Here is a 27,581-nt window from a genome sequence, read left to right as displayed (position 1 = left end):
CAGCAGGCCAAAGAGAGGGCAAGTACATGCTGAGAAGGTAGTAAGTGAAAGTTTCCCAGGTTCTGGTAAACTCTAGGGACTTGCAATCTTGTTGTATCTGCAAAATCTCATCAATTCATAATACCACAGATCTGCTGAATCTGTACACCACGACTACCACACACTAGAACCAGCAGCAGATTGTGTTACTCAAACAGATCCAAGAGGGATGCTCTGCTCTGTACAGATAACGTTACAGGTGTGTGTGTATACATACATACATATATATTCATCATATATGTATGAGGAAGCAAAGAACCCTCTGCAGGACTTCCTGAGCTTCATCCCGGAAGCCATTGGCACACCACTAAAACCCTTCACTTACACTTGTTGCAGTACACAGCTGAAGATAGCTTCCCAACTGTTGCTCCAACCATAAATGTCCAAGCAATGGGGTTGTGTGAAGTCATGAACTATTAACAGCAAACGATTTATTCTATTAACATCAACAGAACAGAAGGTGTCCAAAAAATTTTGGTTTGTCTGTGCCCCCTCCAACTCCAGTCCCTACCAGAGAAAAGGTATGTTATAACACAAGCGTGAAACTAAGATGCCAGTACAATTTGTGGTTAACTTAGTGAGACTCTTTGCTGCAGAGTATTGCGACAATTAAGGCTATGTGAATTTACCATGCAAATGAGGGAATGATCCCTTAAGGGGTACTGTGCAAGAATTTCTGGCACCATAAGAATCTTAAGTCCCCGAACTGCAGAACTATGAGAGTATAGTCAGGGAAAATGTTACTATGCTTGCCCTTTCAACAAACTCGTCCCGAAGTATCCACTGTTTGAGATAGGATGATAAGCTCAACTGAGTGTGATTATTCTTACTCATTCATATTCCAGTAGGAATTAATCTTCCAACAGACACAAAGGGAACTACTAGGATGATCTAGAATATGCAGACACCATATTATAAAAAATAAAATAAAAAAGAGTAAAACTCTCGTCTTAGGAAAATGAAGTGAAATGTGATAAACAATAGATTCAAAAAAATAAGAGCTACAGAAAAAAAAGTATTGAAGCCAAAAGATAATCATCATATAATAACATATCATATCATATATAACCATATAATAAGAAATTAGATAAAGGCTACAGTTTAACAGAATACACAGGTACAACCTACCAGTTGGAATACTGAGAAAAACCACCTTCATGCGTTCAGACCCTGAAAATCTCTGTGACCTTGTCAGCACCAGTATCAGAACTGTTTTAACACAACATCTTTCTCACTTAGGTCAAACCTATCTATGGGAAAGTACATCGGAGAGATGAATACTGTCGTGTTTTTTCTTGAAAGCTGAACAATCCCTAACATTGTTCTTAAAGAAGCACATCAGTAACGCAAGTTACCTTTAGGCAAAAATTTTAGAAGAAAATTTCCAATCAAATAACTGTTGTTCCTATCCAACAATAGGACACTTGCTTAGTCAATGTTAGAAATTGACACTACGTACAAAATCTATTACTTCAGTCAGAGCACTTTAGAATCACTGCCTTGCATAAGGTTCCACGAAAGTCTGTACATAAATAATAAATAAGGTAAACACTACTGATTTATTTTTCATGAATAGGTGAGAACGACAACATTTCTGATGGGAACACATAATTTGAAGCAAAAATTTCTTGGCTAGCTAGCTTAGCTTTTAGATCATGAACATAAAAAGATGCAGCCAAACATAGAAATAGTTTTTATGGACAGCACAAAAACCTGTATAAAAAGATACAATATTAGAGGTTCAAAGGAAATGTATGCCTCCCATCAAACGGCTTTTCAGAAGACCAAAAAAAAGCTGCAATAGTTAAACTGCAGAGAAAGTAAGGCTGTAAGAAAATGTTATTCTTCAAGAAGCCTGTTCAAACAAGGGTAATAGAAAAATGTGTCAACTATGGCACATTAGGTTTAAGAACAAAATTAAGCCAGCCAAAAGAGCTGGAGGAATACTTGTGAAAAGGCATAAATGACACTAATAAGTTATTTTTCAAACAAATCAGGAAAACTAAGGTGCTAAGGTGTCTGTAGATCTAACAGATGATCAAAGGATAAAAAGAGCTCTTGGAACACAAGACCACCACAGAGAAGTGCTAGTAGAGAAGTTATAAAAGACAACTAGCAAGTGACCAACTGTCATTTGCTAGACAATATTCACTCAGGTGATCTACAAGAACTTCGGGATGAAAGCAGCTGAGCCATTAGCTACAGCATTCTTGTACGGATTGCCTTAGTGCCAGAAGAATGAAATGTGCCAAATGGACTCCAGAGGACAGCAGGAAACTAAATGGCAAGAACTCTGAAATTTGTAAGATACAAATAAGTAGATGTGTTTAAAAAAAAAAAAATGGAATAAACACACTGGCAAGAGTCTTGACGGCTATTGCAAAGGGAAGTCATGCTTCATTAGATTTCCTTGAATGAGTCACTGGGGATGCAGACAAGAAAGATCCAGTTTATAAAGTCCACTGTTTGAATGCCAAAAAGATATTTAAAGAAAGTCAAGAAGCCGTAGAGTAAGAATGAACACCCCTGTGTGGATAAAAATTAATTAAAACACAGGAAACAGGCTTAAAATAAGAATAGTCTTTGAAGTGGAGAGAAATCACCAGTCAAATCCCACTGTGTTATTAAACATATTTAGACATGACTGGAGTCAAATTCTCCTGGTAGTTCTCCATCATTTAGGGTAGTGAGAAAAAAACAAAAACATAAAAAATGCTGACTGGGGGATAAGACAGTAGGTAAAATCCATACAAATCTTTGTGCCAAGTGTGATCCCTGCCATCTGGGTAAAACCAGGGAAGCATCCCTATATAATTGCACCGTACTTACACTTGTCCCTAGGTACGTACGATTTGATGCTGATAAAAACAGGATACTGAGTTTGATGGACTTTTGGCCTAACCCAGTATAGATATTCTTACGTCTCAGCATACAATTTATCTGTACAGAAGAGGAACTTTATTATGTAGATGAATAAAAAAGGCATGGTGTTTCCAAGTGGATTGTGTTAACATTATAAGTGACTTTGGATTTTGACTCAAAACGAAGTTCAAGTCACTCAAAGATACCACCATCTAAAAAGATGTTCATTTGAGTATTTGAGCAATTGCCATCACAAGACAGCGTTCACAAATAATTATCTGTGATGAGTGGAACTGACATACACAAATCCTGCACATATTAATGAGAGCAGACATTCATAATTCTGTACTTATTTCCTAACACATCACCTCTTAAAAGTAGCTCATTAAGTCAACTGTAGAGGAAGATGTATTCTACAGTATATATAAAAAATATTTTACTATTTTGGGGGAGTTTTATTAAGTAGCAAGCTTGAAATTGAGCTGTGTTACTTAAAATTGGTAATTAAAGAGCAAAAACAACAAATGGAAACCACTGCTAATAAAAATACTGTTCAGACATTACCTTCTTTATGTCTGAGTTTTTTAAGCATATGCCAATGGTTATTCTAGATTTTATGTGGTACCTGTCAGACTTGTGATTATGGAACTCACAAACAAATAAACAAAAAACAGTTAAGATGCACTGACACAGCAAAAGATGCCTGTTGCCGCCAATCCAGCAGAATACAGAGCATAAAAGCAGCATACAACACACCTCTCCTTTCTTTTAATTACTCCATTGTATTCATATCTATTCTGCTTCAATTCAACCATTGAACGAGCAGGGCAATACTGTAAAATGTAAGCAGTTACAGGAATTCAGTCTGTCTCCTTCTGGCTGAGATTTTTTCATTTATTTATTACCTTTAAGGTTTTCAGAACTTACAAACACTAAACAACAAGACTTGTAGATCATGTTTCATTAAGCTTTCCAGCGTGAAGGAGAGTAGATTAATCAAACTCAGTAATAATCTCTAGTGAAAATAATCAGCTGTAACAATACTTACACAAGGGAATAAAAAGTTTTTAAAACAAAGCAAAGTCGATCATTAGCAGGAAGTGGGAAATAAGTAGATGTATTAAATACGTAAAAGCAACAAAAAAGCTCAAACCTCACACAGTTAGGATCATAAAAGAATGAGCAGAAAACACTCATAACCATACCACATTCCTGAATATTTTTCAGATTATGTTGAATATATAAATGAAACAACAGATTATAAATGTGAAATAATCTTGACATGACACTGCTAAACAATTACAAAGCAATAAACTTAATTTGCATTAGAAAAACTAGAACAGGAAATTATAATATGAAATACCTACAGCTAGTAGGTCTACTTCATATCTATATTCAACAGATTTTAAAACCCAAGACGTATTTTTGTTGAATTCAATTCCCCCCTTTTTTTTTAGAGTAAACACAACAGTTAAATATATGTAATTCACAGAATCACAGTTATTTAATTACTTCTATCCACTCTTTTGTTTCCATATACACTTTCTATTTAATCTTTTAAAACATCAAGAAAAATAGATACTTTGCAATTCCTATAAAAACTGAACAGCCTGTTAAGTACTAACAAAAGAATGAACCATAGCAGTTTTCTCCTGCTTAGCTGAATACGGAACTTGTACATTTGTAACGCTCATTTTAAGCAGTAAAATATCATGATCAAGTCTAATTTTTCAAAGAAATCTGGTTATCTCTTCAATTTGTGGCATAATTTGTCAAAAATATCCAAAAAAGGTAATGAAAATAACATTACTTCATTTCATCAGAAAAGTTTATAGGAGGTTCCAAAATAAAATTTCTGTTTTAAGCTTGCCCAGAAACAAAAATATTATATCTTTCGTAGCTCTTAGACATGTTGTTTTTGTTGTATTTTGATTTAAATGTGTGATATAACAAAAAAGATGTGTCAGCATTCTAGTGCAAGTTTTCATTCCTTTTTCTCCCATTGCCTAGTAAAGCACTGCATAAGAGAAACCACAAGTTTTCATTCCTTCTTTCATAACCAAGCCATACTTTATTCCCACAGTTCCCAGAGCAAAGGGGAGATGTTAAAATGTTCAAGCACAAAGTGAATTCTCATTTCACTATTTTTTGACTCATGAAACAAGAACTCCAAACAATTCCCACCTCAGGAACATAAGAAATTTAATTTTCCAGTTTGGGACTTGTCAACACATTGTAGCAGTACAAAACTAGTTAATCCTTCAATGGAAGAAAAAAACTCTTCCATGCTCAGCACTGAAGAGTTTCCAGTTTTTACAATAGTTTAAAAAATGTGTTTAGAAATCGAAGAAAAAAATTCTTTCTTCTACCAAAAGATGGTGGTATAATGCCTGACCTACCCAATGCACAAGGTAGCATTTATTTAAAAATGTAATTTTGTGCTAGAATTAAGCCCTTACATAAAATACGTGTAAAGCCGTATTTTTGTGCAAAGATACACTGAACTTCCATAAGATTGCAAAAATGAAATGTGACAATACAAAGGACTATAACTTTTGGTTACATTACTACAGGTAGCCTACAACTTGCACTATCCATTATCTCCATAAGTTCTTTAAAAATTAATTGCTGATAACCCACCCTACTAGACAAAATACCAATTGAAAGCATTCCAAACTATTTTTTCCATTAAACAAGGTCATTGCCATTAAGCGTGTTGAATAAGGCTTTGCATAAAACAACGTTGCAAGAGTCACAAAAAGGTTATTTGATGCATGAGCTCTGTAACAAAACAGCCTTTATTTAAAAAGGCTGGAAAATTATACGGAGAATAGAGATCCAGTCAAGGGTTAGAACTTTCTTTCCCACAGTTAACTATCATCTACAGAAATTAGGAAGACACCAACTACCTTTTCATAATTCTTTCAAGGGCTCTAAAACATTCTCTCTCACTTTGGGATTTTCTGCCACAACTGATTTGCAATACTTCCTAGCTACTTCCTCTGATACTAATCAACATTAAACGTTAGAGTTTAGTTACACCAAAGGGAAAAAGGTTCAGAATACAGAAGACTGTCAATCAACTCAACCACTGATTTTTTTTTTCCTTTGCAGAAAACAGAAGAGCTGCAACCAAGTCACTAGCAACAGACTTGCCAAGCCTTGTATCTTACCTCTGTCAAAGCAATACTTGTATTAACATTGAGATTCTTCTCTCAGCATGAGCCATAAAATAAAACATTCAGTTTATTACAGCTAAACCACAGCCTATAAATTGATACTGAATAAGAATTAAAACTATGAGGAAGTCTAACTCTTCCGCATGAAAAAACATAACTGAACAGAAAAGGGCAACAAATTTTACAGCAGCTGGAAATGCTAGATTTAATTATTGAAGAGAAATCATGCAGAGAAGTTAGCTGCCTAGCATGATTTATAGCAAATGCAAAGGGAGAGCCATGTGAAATTCTCAGTTAATCAACAGAAACGGCCAATAACAAGAATGCCAGCACTTTTTATTTCTAGGAATGATGAAAATTTGAAGTACAACTAAAAAGCCCGGAGAATGACAACACCAGACCAAATTTTAAAATGGCACTTTGAGGAGGTAGGTTACTTTGTAAATTATGGAAGCAGTTCAATTTTACAGCAAAAAAAATGATACTGTGAGGAACCAAGGGAAGAATCCTTGTGTTTTAGATAATTTCCAGAAAATTATATTGTGCTATTCAATGTTTCTCTATACACGCAATATGTAGCAATATGGATGGCTCAGTATAGCAACTCCCACCATCACCCCCATTTTCTAATTTCTTCATGTGATTCTTTGAGGGGAAAAAAAGACATTGCTGGAACTCATCAAAAATCGACAAGAACTGAGATGTGGTATCACAGGTTTTGGTCAAAATTCACTAGCACTATCCGATAGCAAATTAAACCTCTATCAGAAAGATGAAACTTTATGATGCTTGAATATGCCAGACCTAAAACACCTGCAAGTTTACATATTTAAAATTCTATAAATATGTATATTCGCACACAAATACATGAGGAGATTTATATAAGACAGGATGCATATCCAAGACAATGAGCACTCTTGTCATAAATTATAAAATAAAGTCAATTACAGCACAAAATGCCCTCCCCCTCCTCACACCAAATCCAATTATTCTCTTAGGCCCAACTCTGCAGCAGTTTGCACACATAATCTAAGACAGTGCAAATCACCAGATTTTTCAAGGTCATTTATAGAAAGCATACTAGGTGGTAACATGAAAGCAGCTGTTAGAATTCAGGCATAAACAAGTTCCTCTTCAGGTCAGTCTTTCAGCTCTACCAAAACTCAGGGTGAGATTTTTATAAATGCCTAAGAGACCTGTGCATAAAAATGACAGAGACACTGGGCAAAATGTAAGGTTTTAAGTGTTACAAGGTTATAAATTGCATTAGGAATGCTTACATTTCCACATGAAATGTAAAAATAAGTGCTTCACTGCCACCTCACTAGAGAAACGTGTCTAATATTGCTTCATCAAGCTTGTCTGAGGTTTAATCGTACTGTAAAACTGTAAGTATCTCAGCTCCTTCTGTAGCCTCATATGGCTCTTATGTAGCCATAGCTCATATGTTCATAGATGGAACTACCTATAGAGGTAACAGTGAAAACATGGGTGAGGGATCAGGGGAAAAAAAAAATCAGGACATAAGACAGACTGTATTCAACCACAGAAGACCTATCCTTCACCTCCAAAATACTGTCTATTTTGTCTTTTTTTTTTTTTTTTTTTTTGCAACAGCTTTTAAGTTTCAGGCTTAGAAAAAAAAAAGATAGTATTATAACTTATTTGCTCATAATCCTCTATGGTACTTATATTATCTTCTATTAAAAAGGCATGATCAGGAACTCCAGACAAGGACTTTTTTGTCTTCGTGCAGACTGCTGAGTCATAACGTGGAGCCCACCAAAAAGGGCAAGAAATTGCATCTTCCTAGAGAGCAGCTAATCACCTCCTGTTTGAAGAAGTTTCTGGCATGAAGGACTGCAGAGGCAAAGGAGACATGTAGATCAAGGGAGTCCGCAACACGAACAGAGAGACTCCTGACAGAAGGAACACAAAAACAGCCAAGATGGCAGACACCTTCCCACCAGAGACAGAAGTAGATGTAAAGATTTTGCTGCTCCTCAAGACACTTCAAGTTCCTTAAAAAGAAAGATTTGCCTTGAATTTGCCTTGAAGAGACATAGGGAGGAAAGATTTCTTTTCAAAACTTTACAAAGTTTAAATCTATCTGCTTCAGGCACTCAGAGCTTCCTCTATCTAAAGCAACAGAAACTGGAACAGTATGCCAAAAAAAAAAAAAAAATCTCACTCTTCTGGTACCCTACTTCATAGAAAGGGCATAGACATTTTTCTGTCAACGTTCTCGTCCCCCCACATGGGATCACAGTGAAGAAAGGCCCCATCAGATCTCACGTGGCAAAGTGAACATGCCCCATTTGCTGCTGCTTCTCTCCTCCTGGCTCTGAAAGAATTGACCAGTAATTGACCAGTGAACACTTCTCCATGCATGTTTGGCAAGAAAACATCCCCTCTCAGCCCTGTGCAACTTTTAAAATGGCACATAACATGCTTTGTTACATCACGTTTCCAAAGTGGACTTGTTCAGCTAAGGACTGCCTCTCCTTTGAGGAAGAGCTTATTTTCCTAGTTTGTTCCTTCCTTCTACAAGGATCGTTCTTTCCCCATTTATGGTTATAAATTATAGAATATTTGCTATAACTTATAATCATAGTAATACATAACAATATACAACTACACAGCTTTGTTATGAAGCTTGTCTGAATTTCCATTTTCTTTCTTCTGCCTCTGGAGGCCCCAAATACCAGACTTCAAAGGTGACGAGATATTTTGCCTTTTACTTTAAAACTGCCATTGCCTTTCAAAAAAGAAGGAAAAAAGAGTGAAAAGAACGTTCTCCAGTAAATTCTGTAAGACTACACTTCTCTATCACCATGGTGCACACCTGTCCAAAATCCAATATTCATATAGCAAGGCTCATCTTCGTCATGACTTTTAGAACTGAATAAAAATGAAAAATGGGTAAGAGTTCTTGCCACATTTCTCAGCTGTCTCTGGATCTTTATCCCTCAATGAACCAGCCTCATCTCTTTCCTCCACATAGCACAGGTGGTAAAGCTTGCTTCTGATGTGAACCACCAATGCTTGTCCAAAGCAATTTTTTCAACAAGTTGCAGCTTTCCAACTAGTAATTACCAAAATAACAAAATGTTTTAAAATGCAATTAAAAATGCATTTGTACACACCATTCTTCAGGGATAAGTGCTATAGGATCACATTATTTCCCCCTAAAATGCTTAAACTTTTTGTTGTACAAAGGATCCGTTCACTTTCTTCAACTATAACAGCAAGGAAATTCTCTGCCTTAGGATGACAATGATACAAAACATTTACATTAAATTTAAAATGTAACTGGAAAAATTCACAGCAGAAAAATCACACTGCTATTTATTAAAGACATGATCTCTGGTTAAGGAAGTCCCTGACTCACGGATCTCCATATGGTAAGACAGTATTTACAGAAGTGTGACCTATCTGCTTCCTTGTACAATTGCTCCTGTCTAGGTATATACCATGGCAGATAGGATATTGCTTTTAACGGACCATGTACAGTCTCTCTCATGACCAGAAGACCACCACCTCCATTCCAATAGGAATTCACTTCCCAAGAACAGATGGAAGATGCAGCAAATCAAAGAAGTGGGTGCACACAAAAGACCAAACCTCACCAGTCATGCTAGTCAAAACAGTCTTTTTGCTTAGGGCTCACAGTCTGCTATGCATCCTCACATGTCCTCAAAAGAGAGAAATGAACCAGATCAAAGGCTGTATAAATTGTTTTGAAAGCCCCTTTTCACTTACTTGCTAGTCCTTCCTTTCACATGCCTGTAAGTCTGTCACGACATGAGTGTTAGGACCAAAATACAGGCATCAACACTCACACAAGAGGAACATACCTACCAATTACTTTACAAAGCATGTCTGCAGCCCAGCACAAACCTGTTCCCATTAGGGGATGGAACAGCTCCAATCAAGTCACCTGACAGTGCCTATTTCTGGGCACGACAGAAGAAAAGAAGGCTATTTCTATAGCCCTGAGCACCATTTTAAAAGGCTAGAAGGAATAGCATAACTAGAAAATGCCACTGTTACAAGCCAAGCACAGTAGACAGGAAGCATGCAAAACAGACCAAACCACAGATACAACACAAGAATTTCTCATCACTGATATGATACCTGAAAATTCTACCAAATTAAACTACCTGTTCTCCTTTACACACAATGAAAAACAAACCACCGTACTTCTGAGTGAAGCCTGCCACAGACCTTAGTGGAATGCTAACTTCACCGGATTTCTTATTGAAGCATCTAGTAGAATCAAACAGTTGTTTATCTTGATTTTCATACATCTGCAGAAGTGATGTTAGACCTGCTTTATTCCAACACAGTGACAAAACCAAGCTCAGTAAACACACCGCTGCTATTTTAGTACACTAGTTTCTGTTTAAGTTCAACCTGATGAGCTAAACCCCTTGAGCCATCATATTGAGATAGCACAGATTCAAAACAGCACCAGCTTGAAAATTATCAGCCAAGTCTTATCCTAAAGAATTAAATCACAGCAGAACTCAGAGCTATATTAAAAATATAAGTGGATGCTCAGTGTAAATTTCTTCCAGACATTATGAAAAGGTGTTCCAAGTCTGAAATAAGGCTAATAGAGAAATTGTCACTGAAATGCTGTATTGGTTGATAGCTCATATTTACATGACAGAATACCATACTTCACGCAGATTTCTCTCACATACCCACACCTTTGTGTATAGTTTGCATCTGAAGAAAAAAAAATGAGCTGTTCATGTAATCAATGATGCCATGTCATGCATGGAGCTTCTGCATAAATCCAGAGGAAAAGATGTCAAGCATGTCCCACTCCAATGATTATCAGGCAAGGAAGTAAAAAGATGCACTTTTCATCTCCACAGGACTGTCGCCAAATCCTTGATGTAATAAATGAAACATGCCTGCTATTTCACCATTGCAAAATGGTACTGTAGATATCTTACAACATCTCTGTTTTCAGGAGGGGGTAACTAGGTCTAGATGAAGTGCAGATATGTTATTAAACAACGCACAGCTTGAATCCTGGGGCCAACACAGATGACCTTTAGAACATAAGCACTGTCTAAGACAAATATGCTTTCATCTTTGGGGAGTATTTTTTCAAGTAAGGATTTAAGAGAAAAACAGTTTAGAAACACGTTAAACATAAATGTGCCTTCAATCTCTTAATGCTTCATTTTAAAAACAAAATCACAAGTAGTATCACATGTCAGAAGAAAGACTAAGTACTTTATAAGCAGAGTATTAGAGAATTCAGTGAGATTTAACTTCATTTTCATTAAAACAATCCCCTAATTAAAGCAAACAGAAGGAAGCTACATGAAGTAATTAAGATCCAAAATTGGAGGTATGGCTAAAGTGATTCAGAAAAAAGGCTTGTATTTTATTACAGGTCTATAAAACAAAGACCTATATTTCACTTTGGAATCCCTTAAGTGGGATGAAAATACAAAAACATAACAAAACTATACTGCAGCATGCAAACCATAAGTAAAATGTTTTTAGAGATGGATTAAATGAAATAGTAAACTATGCAAAAAGTATTTTCTTGATTTGCACTTAACAGGCTGTTATCATTTATCTTCAGGAAGGTTCCCCCCCCCTTTCCTTTCCAGAGTTGTATCTTCACTGTGTTTCTAAACAGCTGTAAGACATACAGCATGATTTGCTTCAAGGAAAAGAGGAGCACTGGTATGATAATTTCTTCCTCCACAAACTATGATTGCAGATTCTGAGTTGTTCTACATAGCCTGTTTTTCCATCACTGTTATTGGCAAACCATCAAAACTCCCTAGGACTGCTAAGCATTTTTTTAGGATGGAGTCTCCCATGCCTGAAAAGTCTATATCACACATTGGAATCCTCAGACATAGGAGGTTTGTTCAAGTGTTTTGTTCTTTGGTGGTTGTGTTGTGTGTTTTTTTGTTGTTGTTGTTGTTTGTTTTGTGTGTACGTGTGTTTTTGTTTGTTTTGTTTTTAAGATTTTATTTCTTACCTCAAATTCAGCATGCCGGTTAATATCCTCCGCTCTCTGTCTGTTCAAGATGAATTCTGCTTCGTTAGCCACTCTGACCAAATGGTCCTTCATAGTTTGGCTCATCAACCTGTGGAGAGAAAATATTGAAGAACAACCTTAAGAGAATCAAGTCCTGAAAGAAAAATTATGTAAATATGGTATGCATACAAATATTTTGAACTCTGTTCCACAATATTGACTTTATTGTGTTAAGAAAATGTCATAAATAAGGTTGAAGGGTAATTTTCTGGCAACTTGCAAAACTGTATTTCAATCATAAATCAAGCTAAGAATTAAACAAAATGCAAACACACTAAACAGTCATTTGTTTTACTTGAAATATAGATATCTAAGAAAATCTTTCATATACAACACATGCTAAAAAATAGTAAGAAGCTTATGCATGTGAACATTCAGAATGAATGCCCTAATGTAACCAGTGTAAAGTCCAATTAAAAAAAAAGTGAATTACGTTGAAATATAGTTTTCTCCAAATGCAAAACTGAAATTGTATGTCAAGTATACATTTAAGTAATATTTTCAGGATTATAGAACATGCTCAGTCTCACAAATAAAATGCTGATATACATTGTTTCAGGTTATGCACAGAAGAAAGCTGTAATTCAATCTGAGATTTCTGAGGCCTTCATAAACTTTGAGTTTATGAATGGTAGCAGAGCTGACAGATTGAATTACAGCCCAATTATTCTGTGAGTTCATATATTGTTACTAAAAAACATTTCCTTTTTAATTAGTTACACTGGGATTCATAAAGTTTAAATTCAGGAGCTACACTGTTTTAGAAGGTGCATTTTTCCAAAGGATCCAAAAATAAACCAGACAAATTCGTTACTACTAGTTAGCTTTTTTCAAACTACCTGGTATTCTAATTTGTTTTATTAAAGGCCTTCAGTTGCTAATGTAGAAAAGAGCAGAAAAACAAACTCGCTTGCCTTGCACATAGAAACTAAAATACATTTCAAGAATTTCACAGGTTCTGTCGAGACCCTTTCTTTAGGAAGGCAGGCTTGCTTATACAGGGTGCCTTCTAATGCATCAATTTTATTACCTAGAACTTATCTGAGCTAAAGCTCCACTTGTCTCTATACGTATGTTTGATAGTAAGATCATTAATGTTCTGTTGTCCCTTTTCCTACCCTATTCATGATTATGCACTTGCAGTAGGCTTGCAGGTCACAAGCAAGCAATCAAAAGAAATCCAGAGTCAGAAAAACACCCGAAGATGAAAAACTTCTTTGTTCCTTGCTTCTCACACTACAGGGCCAAGAAAACTGCAGCATAAGAGCTAAAGGAGACAGACAATGGGATCACAATCCAGTTAAGTCACTGAATGCTTTCCTCTAAAGAAGCAGCATTTGGAAAATTTTATCTTATTAACACATTAATTATATTTTGTGAATATAAAAGTGTCATAACAATCCTTTCTGTTATCTACTCTGGCCTTCTACATGAACTTCATCATGCATGTTTTCCACTAAATAATTTCATTTCTATTTTGTATTATAAGATTTGAAGAGATTTTACACATCTTTCTCCTATAAGTTTTATAACAAGGTAACTGCTGTCAATATTAAAAAAATAACACTAATAACCCATTATGTCTTGTATGCTTCCCTCTTGTTTTTTCTTCCAAAAACTAGATTACATTAGTTATCTTTCTGCTAAATAAAAAGTGTATCCAAAACTTCTCTTTATAAATACTTTATTCATACCAAAAGAATATATTTTCATTTCTTTGATTAATCAAATCAATTGAATTTCTTGCCATTTCCAGCATAGTATGTACACCCAAGCTGAAAGTAAAACTGCAGCTTAGTGATTTCCTTGTTACTTAGGTTCCACAATCTCTTTATGCAGACCCATGGGCCATGTTTGCCTTCTTGTAACACTTATACCACTTTTATTTTTATCTTTAACTTTTTGGGGGTTTGTTTGTTTGTTTGTTTTTTAGTTTTTGTTTTTAAACACTGAAATGCTGTTGAATGTGGTGATTTGCACTCCCCCTTGTTAGACTGCCATTTGATTTGGCTTTATTTACAGTGAAGTTATTAAATTGCCATTTTTCTGATCGTTAACATCAGAAGAGGTGTGTTTGGAGCTGTCCTGGTTTCCAGGTGTCCAGGACAGGAGTGTGGATGGACATAGATATTTTGTAATATTTTCATTGTAATGCATATGAATGACACTGAATACCAGGCCTACTCCTCTGCTTTCAGCGTACACCAGATTCAAGGTCTCAGACTCTTCCTCCTTTGCCTGAGCACTTGGTTTCCAGACCAAAGCATTTAATCATGTGATGAACTTTGAGAAGACGAACTGCCTAGTAAAAACAAGCAATGGGGCAGATCCCATGCGGGAAGTTAAATATATACTTGCATACTTTGCTAGGTCAGGAATGAAGTGCTAACACCACTGAGAGATGGAGTTCCAGCCAAACAGATGAGATATTCTGATTTTTATTGTTACACAGAATGAGAAAACTATGGGAGAAAGCAAGAAGTCTTTTTACTCTGATTTCTGGCTGCTGAATGGTTAGATGGTCAAGTAAAAAGTCAGCCTTCTTAGAACAAGCAAAAAGGAGACAGTGCAAGCGAAGAAAAATGAACAGAAAAATGTGTGTAAGAAAAGAAACAGTTAAATCCTGGGTTAGTATTACTGTTGCCCAACAATTATCAATTTTATTCAAAATATAGCAAAGGCTTTATAGGTGACATTTACAACAGCTGTTTAGGCATAAGTGTCTCATAAACTACCACAGAGATGGATTATGATTGTTCCAGATACTACCATAACAGAGAACTTGGAGATAACTGAGAAAGGAGGATAATGGTAAGCTTTCCTACTTGTACTCCTCATAAACCTAGCATATAAGAGATTCTTTCTTCAAAAGGAGATAAAATATACATGGATATGCAGCCTTTCATGGGATCTAACTGCTCAATGTGTTAAATGTTGGAATTACTGCTGCAACGAAGTTTTACAATTGCTTTGTTGAACAGATACTTTACAGATACCCTATTCCATCATCAAAAAGTGCAGACAAGCCCATAGTTTGAACACATTTACCCCCCTCAAAATATGAGGGGAAACAAACAGTGCAGAGACACCAAAAAACCTTGTCTCTATATAAACCTTAATAGCACTCAGAAAGGACAGCAAGGAGTGGACACATTAATCCCATTTTTTCTATCTACGATAGCCACTCAGAACACGTAAGAACCAAGTGAAAATAATTCTGAGGTTGTGTTCAAGTTCTGCTTGGTAGCACGACAGATGATTTCTGAAAATTTTAGATCATAGTAATAGTACAATCCCCATATGCTCACAGAGTGCAGTATAAATACCTTCTTGTTACTGTTATATCAATTTATTTTTTAAAAGCAGATGTTACTAAAACACTCTACATAAAAAAACATTTAAGAATTCCCAGGCACTCAAAAGCGTTTTATGATTTTGCTTTTTTATAAAACAAATTAATGACATATTCCCCAAAGCAAAACCTACCTTTGTCACATACATGCACTCCACAATTACTAGCATCTCCAATAATAAAAGCTTGCATTAATTTTTAATCATTAGAACTGTTTTCCCCAAAAAGCTTCTGCTTGCTCATTAAGTTGCAGTGAAGCTCATATGTTTCCAGTTACATAAAAAGATGAAATTTAAATCCATGCACAGATGATCAAACAAAACCCCGTGAAATAAAAAACTGTTCTAAGAATGGTTGTGTAAGTCACAAAATACCGTAGTGCGCAAAATAGTCATGTAGCATCAAGAACCCCACCTCAAATCACTTATCCATCTCTGAAACACATCCAGGCTACAATTTCTAATTTTAAGCACATTTAAAATGTTGCTTAAAGTCTAGACTAACAATCTTCTGTGGTTCAAATTCACACATTAAAAAAGCTGCTTCTGCTATGAAACCAAAACAATAGCATAAAAAACTCAGAACATAAATCACTGAAAATCCCTTTCACAAAACGTACCACTTAACCAGAAGGGGTTGCTAAAAATGAAAAGCAAGGAAATGCGGAAAATGCTTTTTCCCCTCCCACAAATCAAGACTAAGGGGCAGGTTCTGTGTTATCAGAAGCTCAGGGCAGAGAGCCTGCAATGAGGAGCAGTCTGGCAGGAATCAATTCTACTTTGGACATGACTACATTTACCATTTTTTCCTGAGCCTTTTTTGGTCAATTATGCACAAAGCGTAAGTGTGTCAGTTATCATCCATTTTTTCATTAATAGCTATATTTTTCTAACAATTTTCCATCACAGTAGTTGCTCCTATGGCAACACATTCTCTAACATTCATTCCTTGAGAGTGACCGCACTACTGTGAGTGGAAGACAATTGAATGGGGCAGCCTGCATCTGTCCCGGTTTCTGTTAGAAAAGCATGTAAGCAATTGGACAACTTGTCTGATTGCCAACTATTTCCAATATTAAAAATATATATATTTGCATCTATTACCAGCAAAACGCAGTATCTGCAATTTAAGAGAATGAATGGCAGGTGATGTCAAAATTTTCATAGTACTTCTATAAGAAGTGCTATGGAAATAGAGATGATCACAGCATTCCAGATTTTAAACTACTGGATGTTAAGTATTGGGAGAATACCACTGGTTACTTCTGGTTATTTCTGGGGAATTTTGGGGCTTTTTTTGGCTGTTAGTGGAATTTTTACTTTCTAAGGATATTGAGTTTGTATGCAGCATGCCCTCTTGCTCCTCCCAGTAACTACAGAATTCTTTGCATAACTCCAACAATTTTTTTTTAATAGAAGGTTGGAATTTCTCAAAAAAGCACTAGTTTTATATCCAGCAAAGGACAAAAACCCTTGAAAGCATCCTTGGAAAAAAAAAATCCAGTCATCCAATATTGGAAGAGAATATTCTGATACAGAGATTTTTTTATGCGATTTCATTCCTCATTAGACAGCGGAGAATCTAGCCATGTGAAAAAGCTACTGAAACACAAACTTCATTAGTGCTGCTTCTCCTGGATATACTCTCGAATCCTCAGACTTCTTTGTTTGGGTTTGGTTAAGGAAGTGAAAGGGGGATGACAAAAGGGAGGAAATTATACATATATTCTGTTCGCTTAATGAGGTTAGCTTTCCATTAAACTTTGTGACTTTTTTTTTTAAAGCCAATGTTGTCTGAATATTCATTTACAGATATATAAACGTGTGTAGAACACAGCACTTCATTCTTTGGATGACCAAGAAAACTGTGCTTGCAAAAATTAAAACTAATCATGTCCCAGAGTCTCTTCAACTGAAAATCTGAAAGAGTAATTGCTGCAGCATGCTTAGGAGACTGATCCCTCAACCCCTGCCATGCCAAACCCATTATCACTCCAAAGGGGATAATAACTGTCATGCCTAGTCTCAAGCACAAGTACATTTGTTAGTGCACTGACTGATACAGAAAATAAGGTCTAGCATAAGAGATGTTTCACACTTAAGTGTGCTAATGAATCAGAGTGACAGGAAAGTTTTAACCTTCACAGAGCAAAGGAGTTGTTTGCTAACTAGTCAAGTAGAGGAAAGCAGAGTCTAACCAAACTGACAGTTATACACGCCAGGAAGTAAAACCAAGTGTTTGTTCTTGTTTTCCAGATCAGAAATAGGAGTTTGACCATCTTCTGCACAAGTAGGAAAGATAATTAGTTTCATGGTGAAAAAAAGGAATCCGCCTGGACACCTTGGTAGTCTCCAAAGCAGAGGACTGGCTACAAGAGCTGAACCAATTGCACCTAAAGGATGGTTCCAGTGAACAGATTTTCTCATCAGTAAGGTCTTGGGTTGAGGCTCAAAAAACAACTCTCCCAAAAGGCAGGACGCAAAGGTGAAAGGTAAGCACAAAGACTGAAATCTAGACTGACAGAAGTTCAACAGACTAAGGAAAATGTTTGACAATCTATACTTCTGCTGCACACATGGCTCAGTACAAAGGGAAACAATGGATACAGGCATCTTTTTAACAAGTTTTCAAAGCACAGTAACAGTGGTCCCAGGCACAGTATTATGGAATAATGCTTGTTGATATTTATTAAAAACAGATTACTATTTAGTGTAGCAATGTTTTGAAACCTATATTTCTTTCCATGCACAGGAAGATTATTTTCCAATACCTGTTTCTCCTGTTTTTCACTTACATTCTGCACCTTCCTGTGTTTCTGCAGGGTTGTTTTTTTTTGTTTGGTTAGTTGTTTTTAAACTATGTATCCTAGCCTTCAAAAGGCTTCAGTTGTGTATTTCAGATTTAGGTAGATTTACTGTTCTGTATCGTCACAAAGTAGTCCACTGTCTAGAGATTTTCTTCAGTTCCCAAGATCCAAAATTTCTCTGGGCACAAACAAATCAATTCTGCTATACACATGCAGCAGACATGATGCACTTGGAAAGCCTGGGAGCCACTAGGTAGGTATGTTACATATTAGTTACTTGTGAATGTACTGAAATTCAGCCCAGCACATTCTGACTGCAGCACGTACACTGTAGATCTTACGAGTCCCAAAGGCAAATTTTCTCTACATATTTCTGGACAGGGAATCCTAGCAAAAACATGGCAAGTCTAAACATAAAACTTTCAATTGGTGAGAGTTAGAGAGGTACATTCATACCTTTCACGTAAGAGCAAAAAACACACTTGAAGGCAAATAAAATAAGAGAGTTAGATCTCTTCTTCTAGAGCTCTTTCAAGTCCAGACACATTTTCAGTTGTCTTATTTGCTTGTTAAAGAAAAACAGAAGGACACACTTGAAACTGGAATATCCACTGATATCTTTAAAACTAGTTAAAAAATGAGTAATAAACATGGGGAATAAGAAAATACTCTACCAAAGTTATAAAATGACTAAGACTTCTACCACCAAGAAAGCAGACTACAGCAATTTTAGGACTCCACAAATTCCAGGCACTTCTTATAGTCCCTAATTTTATTTTATTTATTCTAACACTCCATGTGTCGTGGTACCCCACAGACATCCTTACTTGCTGAAACCAGTTCTGCCCTTTGTACAACCACTTTGTCATCTTTTATTGAGTACTTACAGGAGACAATTTAAAAATTCCACTATTATCATACAGTTGTGCAGTGGAAAGTCTGAAAGTCCCTCAGCTATTTCCATTTTTTAAGTTATAATTAAAAGGTTTCACCTTTAAGAGTTCTTAAGATTATAATGTTATGGTGAAAATACATCAAACAATCACAAAAACAATAAAAATACACAGCCTGAAATGCTTTAGTATAATGTTAAGATACGTGCAGGAAAAATAATGTGCTACCTGTATAAAGAGAAGAAAAGAGTAGTTCTGGAATGCAGTTCATGTCGTAAGAAGGATAATAGTTTCGTTTTAGCGAATGCTGAAATGCCACAAAGTACTGCAATGACCAATTCAGCAATAACATTAAAGGCTCCTATAAACAGCAATGGAGGAAAATGGAGCTAGATAAAAGGAGACATTTTTAAGAAAGGAATCCATTTTCTTCTTCCCCATAATGAAAGTTATGTTCCCACTTTTTTAAAAAATCAACTCTGCTATGAGTCATGAAAAAATGAAGTAACAATTACTTAGATATTTTCTGCTAACCAAAACCACACTTTTCAGTCTTTAAGGGATCATTTGTCCCTCAGACAACCACTCTGCTAAGACGAGACTGTAAGTTATTGATGTTGTTTATGGAGGTGAAGGAGTGATTCCATCTGTCTGTGATGGGCACTGTAGGTTTTTAAAAGAAAATAGCCAATTCCAAACACTTCACTGATAGAATGCTCTCTGAAAGCTTGACCTGAACAAGCATGCTACTAGGTAACTGCTACTTACAACTCAGTCTCAGTAACTGATTTGTTCGTGATAATCATCTTACCCAGATGAACCTTACATTGTGGTTTACATGTGTGTGGGATCTCTACGTTATCTATGCTAATAAAACATTAATCAAGGGCCAAATTTATAGCAGGCACTTTATAAGCAAGGTCAAGACAGGTCAGCCTCACATAATAGGAAACAACTACAGGCTAGATCTTAACACTGTAACTGAACACCCTTGTTACTTTACCTTGGCCCTTGGGATCAAGACTAGTAGCAAAATGTTTTTTCTGCCTCACAATGGTGTTTCCCTCACCATAAACTGAAATGCAACCATTAAAATGGTCATTACTTCTATGCATCCTGAGAACATCCGTACATTTTAAAATACAAATCTCGAACAGCCATTTTCCCTAGTTCTACAATGATAAAAAGATATTTATAGAGCATTTTAATTTATGTGATAAATTATTCTGTTTTAACTCAGTAGCTGTCTTAATGCTGTAAAATTGATTTTCTATTGGGATTTTACTAGCTTAAGTTGCTCGCTAACAGAATTTAGGTTTAGAAAATGATGTTTCATATAATACTCTTAGCTAATTCATTAAGACATCTTAAAAAAATCCTTCAGAAAAAGTAAATATTGCTCTTAGTCTGCCCCAGCAATCAATTCCTAATGAAGAAAATATTGATGACTCTGAATACACACTACAAGTTAAAGATCACGGCCCCATCACCTGCTCTGTCATTTTCTTTAAGTCCCACTAATATACATATATAGTTATTGATAAAACATTAAACCTAATTGGTAATAGTAACTGAATTTTTATACCTTAAAGGGACCCTTTTCCTTTCTATTTTATGAAGTAGATAGAATATAAATGAGAAAACTGGAATCTAATTTTTGAGACAAAGGCTTATCTTACACTTCTAGCTATAATGCCTTCCAAATATCAATTCCCTTCCTCAAGAGATTAGCCGAATACAAATTATAGTTTCAATGTTAACCAGTGCACAAGGACAGGAAGAAAGAAAATCCATGACACTGATAAGTGATATATTTAATGAAACCAAAGAGCATTCACATTCTGCAAAATCTCTTACTCAGTATTAGAACTAAACAGAAAAATTCAAGAATGCGATTTCATGCTTCTGAAACTCAAAGCAAATGGGGAGGAAAAAAAAAAGCAAAAGCAAAATTCTTTTAAAACATTTCAAGCCACTTAACTTCCTAAAAGCTAAGTCAGAGAGTCAGAGTTGCTATCAAATATTGTGACTTACCTTCCTTCATTAACAAGCTCTATAAAGGCAAGGCCAGCATTCTTTTGTATTGAGTTTTGCCACTCCTGGAAGGGAAAAAAAATAAAAAAAAAATAGTTTGAAAAAAGAAGATCAAGTAACATTGCCAGGAAGAGGAAACAAAACAGTATCATTCACTCAGTTATATTTTATGGAGGAAAAAAGAAAACACAAAAACATCCCACAAATGACTCTTTCAATTCACTGTGTTGTACACCAATACTGAACTTACTCTGGTTCACTGATGCTCCTTAGGTAACGTTTCATAGTATTTCAAATTAATGTGACCCTAATTCTTCAAACGCAGACTTCTTTTATAACTTAAATACTATATTACATATATACTGATGATAATCTTCTCACCTTAACAACATACTGCCACTTCTGCTCTAAATATCTGGTTTAACAAATAAATATCTGCGTTATTGACACCCAGTATATTCCACCAAAACAATAACACACTGAAATAATCGTAGCAGCATAGAGACTGGCAGTGAACATTTCTCACTTCCAACAGAATCCTGAACTAGAGCAAAATTCTACATGCCCTAAACAGGTCGGTGCAGGCTTTGCCTGGCCCCCAAAAGAGACACTGAAAAGCAACTAACTCAGATCTATCAATGGGGCTTGCTTCCACTTTTGAAAGCTGACACAAAAGCAGAATTGGTTAACAAAAACACAACCAAGATTTTTAATCCTAGACTCAACAGCAGCGAGTTGACAGAGTTACAAAAATATCAGGGTAACACGTGTGAACCGTAGATTTTGAAGAAAATATACAAGCATCTGGATAGAACAGACTAGATATAACTCTTCATTTTAAAAAGTCCTAAGTTGTAATTGAGTTTGTTTTCCTTCTAAACATATAGAAAGCAATGTTTCTGTAGCACACAGATACTTTAGTATGCTGTTCCACATCAGCTTTCTTGATTTTTCACTATTTGTTGTAAGAAATAATAATCCTAGTGGTCATTCTTTTTAAAAACCTCGTCAATTCCAAAACAGGCAAAAAATAGAAAATCGCAAATACCTCTTCAAATCAATTTCAGATTTCTAAATCTAGGAGTATTCAATAGCCAAGATATCACCAGAGCAGGTTTTTCACTACTCAGTTTTGCAAAATTCTATTACCTCTCTCAGTCAGTGACATGAAGGTTTGATCAGACATACACAAACGACAACAGAAAAGTGTTGTTTCTTTATGATTTCAGTCCCTATTCTTTCCCCTCGTCCCCCCAAAAAAAATTTCCAGATTTCCAATGTAGGGCATTGGTAACATTGATCTTCCAGGGCTTGAAATGTTCCAGGATCAACATGTTTTTATTATTTTTAAGCTGCAACACCATATTGCAATTTTGTAGTCAGAATTAAGAGTGGAATAATTGGAATTTGTGATGTATTATTCCTCATGAATTATAAATATATTTCATTACTTTTTATATAACTAGTTTATATGCATTACTAGGCAAGCAACATTCTAAATGTCAGCTAGGTTCCATTTACATATTACCATGTATGCTTTTGGTGGTAGTGATTTTTTGAGGAGCACGAGCAGCACTGGTCCTAATTGCTACATATATTTTAGTGATATTTCTCCCACCATTCTTTGTCCAGTTCTCTCCTACTGCAGCCTCATGATTACCACTACATGACTTCAGGTTACCATGTAAGCTGTCTGAAATAGCTTTAAGAAACATTTATTCCTATTTAAAAAGCCTTTTAGGTGCTAATATTCTAAACAAAATAATCTATGCAACTAATTCTCACAAGAGGTTATTCTAATGTAATATCAAGTTGTAAATATTTAGCTTTGCATGACGATAATTAAAATGATTGTTAGCTTAAACGTGTGAAAGCTCAAGAAAAGCAAAATATTTTTTTCTATTTATGACATCATCCATCTGTTGCTGTGTTAGTAATGTCTCTGCTCTTTAACAGAACTCACTACAGTACTTGAAAATTTAATTGGTGAAGATGGAGGTTGCCAAAAGTGAAAAGAAAGGGCATTTATCATGATAGTTTTCAGCATTTTTCTCTACATCAGACATCATCAAAGGCGGTGTTAGTCTAAACAATTTCATAAATCACAGCTGAACACACCCTAAAGCTAGTTTTAATAGCTGAAAGAAAAGACTAATGGTCATCATCTTTCATGATCCCTTCAATATTTCCCCACAGTATATGTTCTCTCTCAAACAATTACACTCAGTATGCATATTGCATTATTATATCAACATCTTAGTTATCCATCTCCCAAAGGCATTAGGGAAAAAACACGTTAAAAGCCTCAAACTCAACCACTAATGCAACTAAATAACTACAAAACACATTTCAGCACTTTCCTAAGGAAGGACTGTAAGGGAAGATCAACAAAGTCAATAATTTCATACCTGTTCTAAGCTGTACTTAATTGACCATCATTTCCTATGGCTATAAATGTTTAGTAACTGAGAGACAATCTACTTTTAATGTTTTTGGTCACTGCAGACTGAGAAGCAAAAAATAAAAAAACTTGAAGCACTGAATGCTATCGCAAATAGCTACAATGAAAATCAACCATTACAAGAAGACAAATAAGAAATTACATTTTATTCAAATACTATGCCTGACATGGAAATTTCTTAGCTCATCATTGTTTCACCTACTTCCTTAATGGAATCTGTAAACACTTGCATAAGTACTCTAGATAAAATACAAGTACTATATCATTTCTTGAAATGCTGTTTCAAGTCTCATCTGAATTATAATTCTACATGGAATAACATCTTACATTTCCTGGAGCTACTGTACAACTCTGACATAAGAAAAGCTATATCACAGTCCCCTATAGCACTAATTTTGTATCGTCAACAAGTTTCATTAACGCTTTCTTACTGAGAGCACAAAGATCATTAAATGAAAACATTAAACAGCACTAGTCTTAAAACCAACCTTTCAGGTGAAAAAAATCTCCCTCAAAGTTTATATTGTGACCTCCTGCTGCCCCATTTGAGCACATTTAAAAAAAAAAAAAAACTATCAGTGTTTGTTGGTCATCCTTTAATTAATCTTAACTAATCCTAGAATCACAGAATGGTTTAGGTTGGAAGGGAGTGAAGATTTTCCTCCTAAATCTCCCCTCTTTTAGTTTAAAACCATTTCCCTGTGCCTTGTCATTATCTGACCAAGCAAAAAGTTACTCTCTGTCTTTTTTTTTTTTTTTTTTTTTTTTTTTTTTTAATAAGTCCCCTTCATTTTTATAAGCCCCCTTCAGGGCTGCAATAAGATCTCCCCAGAGTGAGCCTTCTCTTCTCCAGGCTGAACAGCCCCAGCCCTCTCAGCTTTTCTTCACAGGAGAGGTGCTCTGGCCCTCTGATTAACTTCGTGGCCCTTCTCTGGACCCACTCGAACAGCCCCACATCTTTCTTGTGCTGAGGGCCCCACACCTGGATGCAGGGCTCCAAACGACGCCTCCCAAGGGCAGAGCAGAGGGGGCATGATCCCCTCCCTCGGCCTGCTGGCCACTCCTCCTCTGGTGGATGCAGTTGGCCTGTGCTGCAAGCACACACTGCTGGCTCATGTCGAGCTTTTGATCCACCTGAACTCCTAAGATCTTCTAATTATTTACCCGCACCAGCCTAAAAGCCAGTATATATAACAGCAGGTATTAGGAGCCAGTTTCAGAACAAAGAAACTGAGGTTGTTCTTCACACACTGCATTACAAGCTAGTGGAACCTACCACCAAAGGATGCTTGTGCTTTTTAAATGTTCAGTAGGTTCAAGATAAGACTGCACAAATGGATGCAAGGCAAATTCACAGATATTTAGTAAATACACAGAGACTACATCCAATTCAGAAAATAGCCCAAGCTGAAAAGAGCAGGAAGGGAAAGAATACTCATGAAGGAGTGTCATACATGCTTGCTTTGTTTTACTCTTCTCAAGCATCTCTTTGGGTCCATAGTAAGAGATACAACAGTAAGCAAGGTGGACCCCTTATCTAACCCAATATAGCCATTTTGGAACTCTAATCACCCAAATACTGAGATAATTCTGTTGACAAATATTTTGTTGGTTTGTAATTCGAAGTGTTTGCATGTACGCAGTAAATGTACATATCCTTCCTCCCCCGTACACTTCTAAGAAACATAACCATATATATTTGGTTAATTGTTTGAAATATATGTTCTTCAAGCTATATAAAAACATCTGTAAGTCCAATCCATCAACTGGTCTGATTGCTAAACAAATAACTACGCACCTTGAGCGGAACATGCAAAAAATTCCAATAGAGGAAAACAGCTTTATTTTCAATGAGCAAACGGTACTACTACTGTTATTTGCGAGTCTTGTCTTATATACATTTACATATATACACACATATATTCATACATAATTTCTCAAAAACTTTTCTAAAAATTTTCTGTCAAGATGAACATACCGCAAAATTAAGAACTGCATCTAACATTTGAAATGCACACTTGTAAGCAAGAAAACAGATAGGAAATTCTTTCTTAATCTGCACTTCCCATAAAACCGGTGGAGTTTAAATAATTTATTTTGAATATGAAACTAATTAGAAGGATGACTTCGGTACTGACAAATATGAATGGCGCACTAAGGAGCAGGGTGGGAAAACGTGTTAACATATGACTAAGAGACATATTATATCCTAGACTAAAGGTCAAATCTGTATGAAAAACTTGCTCATAGAGAGATACACTAATCTTTAAGTGCCTAAAGTAAACTATCAAGAACTTTTCAGCAGTGTTTGCACTTGGTGTCACCACTCTCTCAGCACCACATACACTACAGGCTTGAATGAACTCAGCAATAAAGAACATATAGCGAAAAGTAGATTATATCTCAGCTGGGTACTACATAATTAAAAAAAAGCTAGATAGCATGTTAAGTAGAATAGCAGAATATTGGCAAACATATAACTTGTAGTAAGTTTGCTTAAAATACATGTATTTTAATCGACAAAACTGCATTAAAAAAGGCAAAGCAACATAAAACATTTGAAAAATCATACCTAGAAACCCAATGCAGTATTTTAATATCAAGTTAACCCATTCTAAATAGTGTACAAAACAGCAAAATGCTGCAAGGATGTAGTACATTTTAAGTGTAAGAGCAACAAGAAAACACATTTGGAGACAACCGTATTTAGTGCATTTAGTATTTACAAAACAGCTCATATCTGAATACCCAAATAAAAGTGAGGAAAAAACAATAATGAAAGATATATCTGAAATTGAGACAAAATAATTTTAGTAATTCTATTCATGTTCTTTTCCATAGATAAGAACATCACTCTTGCTGAATCTTGACAGTTACAGAAAAAAGAGGTAGCTTGCAAAAACATTTACTACTATCCCAGAACTCAGAACATTTTGTCAAGCTAAAACCAAACAGCTTCAAATTTCTCAAAATTTATCAAAAATCATCTCTGAAAGCTTTAACATGGCATCAACATAACAAGTCAAGCTATCTGACTAATCAATACAGAGGTTCTGATTGCAATGAGGGTGATAAAAGTTACTCTAACCCCAGCCAGCTACAAGCTCTCAACAGATGATCATCATTATGCGTCTATCAGGGTTCCATATACTCAGGCTGTACAAATGTGTCCTATTAGTACATGGTCTGCCTGTTTGGCAACTCCAGTCTTAAGACAAATGGCAGCTGCTGCCCTTCAAGGTCTGAAGTCAAGTCCTCCGGGAATCTGAAAGCCCAACTCGAAAAATCAAGGCCTGTTCATTAGAGACTGCTCCAGGGGAAACTTGCAAGGCTGCCATTAGAACTATATAAAAGAGCTAATTATTTTTATAAGACTTTTAAACTATCAAACACACTCTGTTACAATAAAAAGTATTTACTGCTGGCATTCCATTAAAAAGAGATTGTTTTTTGTCAAAAAAATCAGTGACAGTACAGAGCTAAGGTCTTTGTATTAAAAAAAAAAAAAATTAATGAGTCTTCTAGGAGAAAGTTGTGTAAAAATTAACTAGATGAGAATTTCTCAAGTGGATGCATAACATCAAGAATATTGTTGTGGCAAAATATTCCAAATACACTCAAATCTTACTAATGAGCTCTAAAAGCAGGTTGAGATAGCTTGTGTGACTTTCTGCAGCTGAAAACGACAAGTAACTCAAGAAAAGTGAGATCACTGTTGCAAGACTGACTGAAAAGAACTCATAATATTCTTTATTTGTTTCAAATTTGTACTGGTAGCTAACAACTGAAAATGCTTACACACACCCCATTGCCATCAAGCACCAAGACAAAAGAACTGAAAACCAAAAGTAAGCTGTTTCAATGTTTTCCCTTTGA

General features: G+C 35.7%; 1 protein-coding gene across 4 annotated transcripts in view; it reads right to left on the bottom strand.

Moving 5' to 3' along the window:
* The window catches only part of LRBA (LPS responsive beige-like anchor protein), a 391,064-nt gene that overhangs the window by 247,625 nt on the left and 115,858 nt on the right, over window positions 1-27,581 (bottom strand). For all 4 annotated transcript variants that reach the window (XM_072037390.1, XM_072037391.1, XM_072037392.1 and 1 more), the window contains 2 exons: window positions 21,245-21,309; window positions 12,100-12,208 (listed from right to left, as the gene is read on the bottom strand). In XM_072037390.1, the coding sequence (XP_071893491.1) occupies window positions 12,100-12,208; window positions 21,245-21,309 (174 nt within the window). The remainder of the gene's footprint in view (window positions 1-12,099; window positions 12,209-21,244; window positions 21,310-27,581) is intronic.

This window comes from Anas platyrhynchos, chromosome 4 (genome assembly GCF_047663525.1).
Source record: "Anas platyrhynchos isolate ZD024472 breed Pekin duck chromosome 4, IASCAAS_PekinDuck_T2T, whole genome shotgun sequence".
Lineage (NCBI taxonomy): Eukaryota > Metazoa > Chordata > Aves > Anseriformes > Anatidae > Anas > Anas platyrhynchos.
Note: the sequence above shows the minus strand (reverse complement) of the source record. Positions and strands in the feature narration are given on the sequence as shown.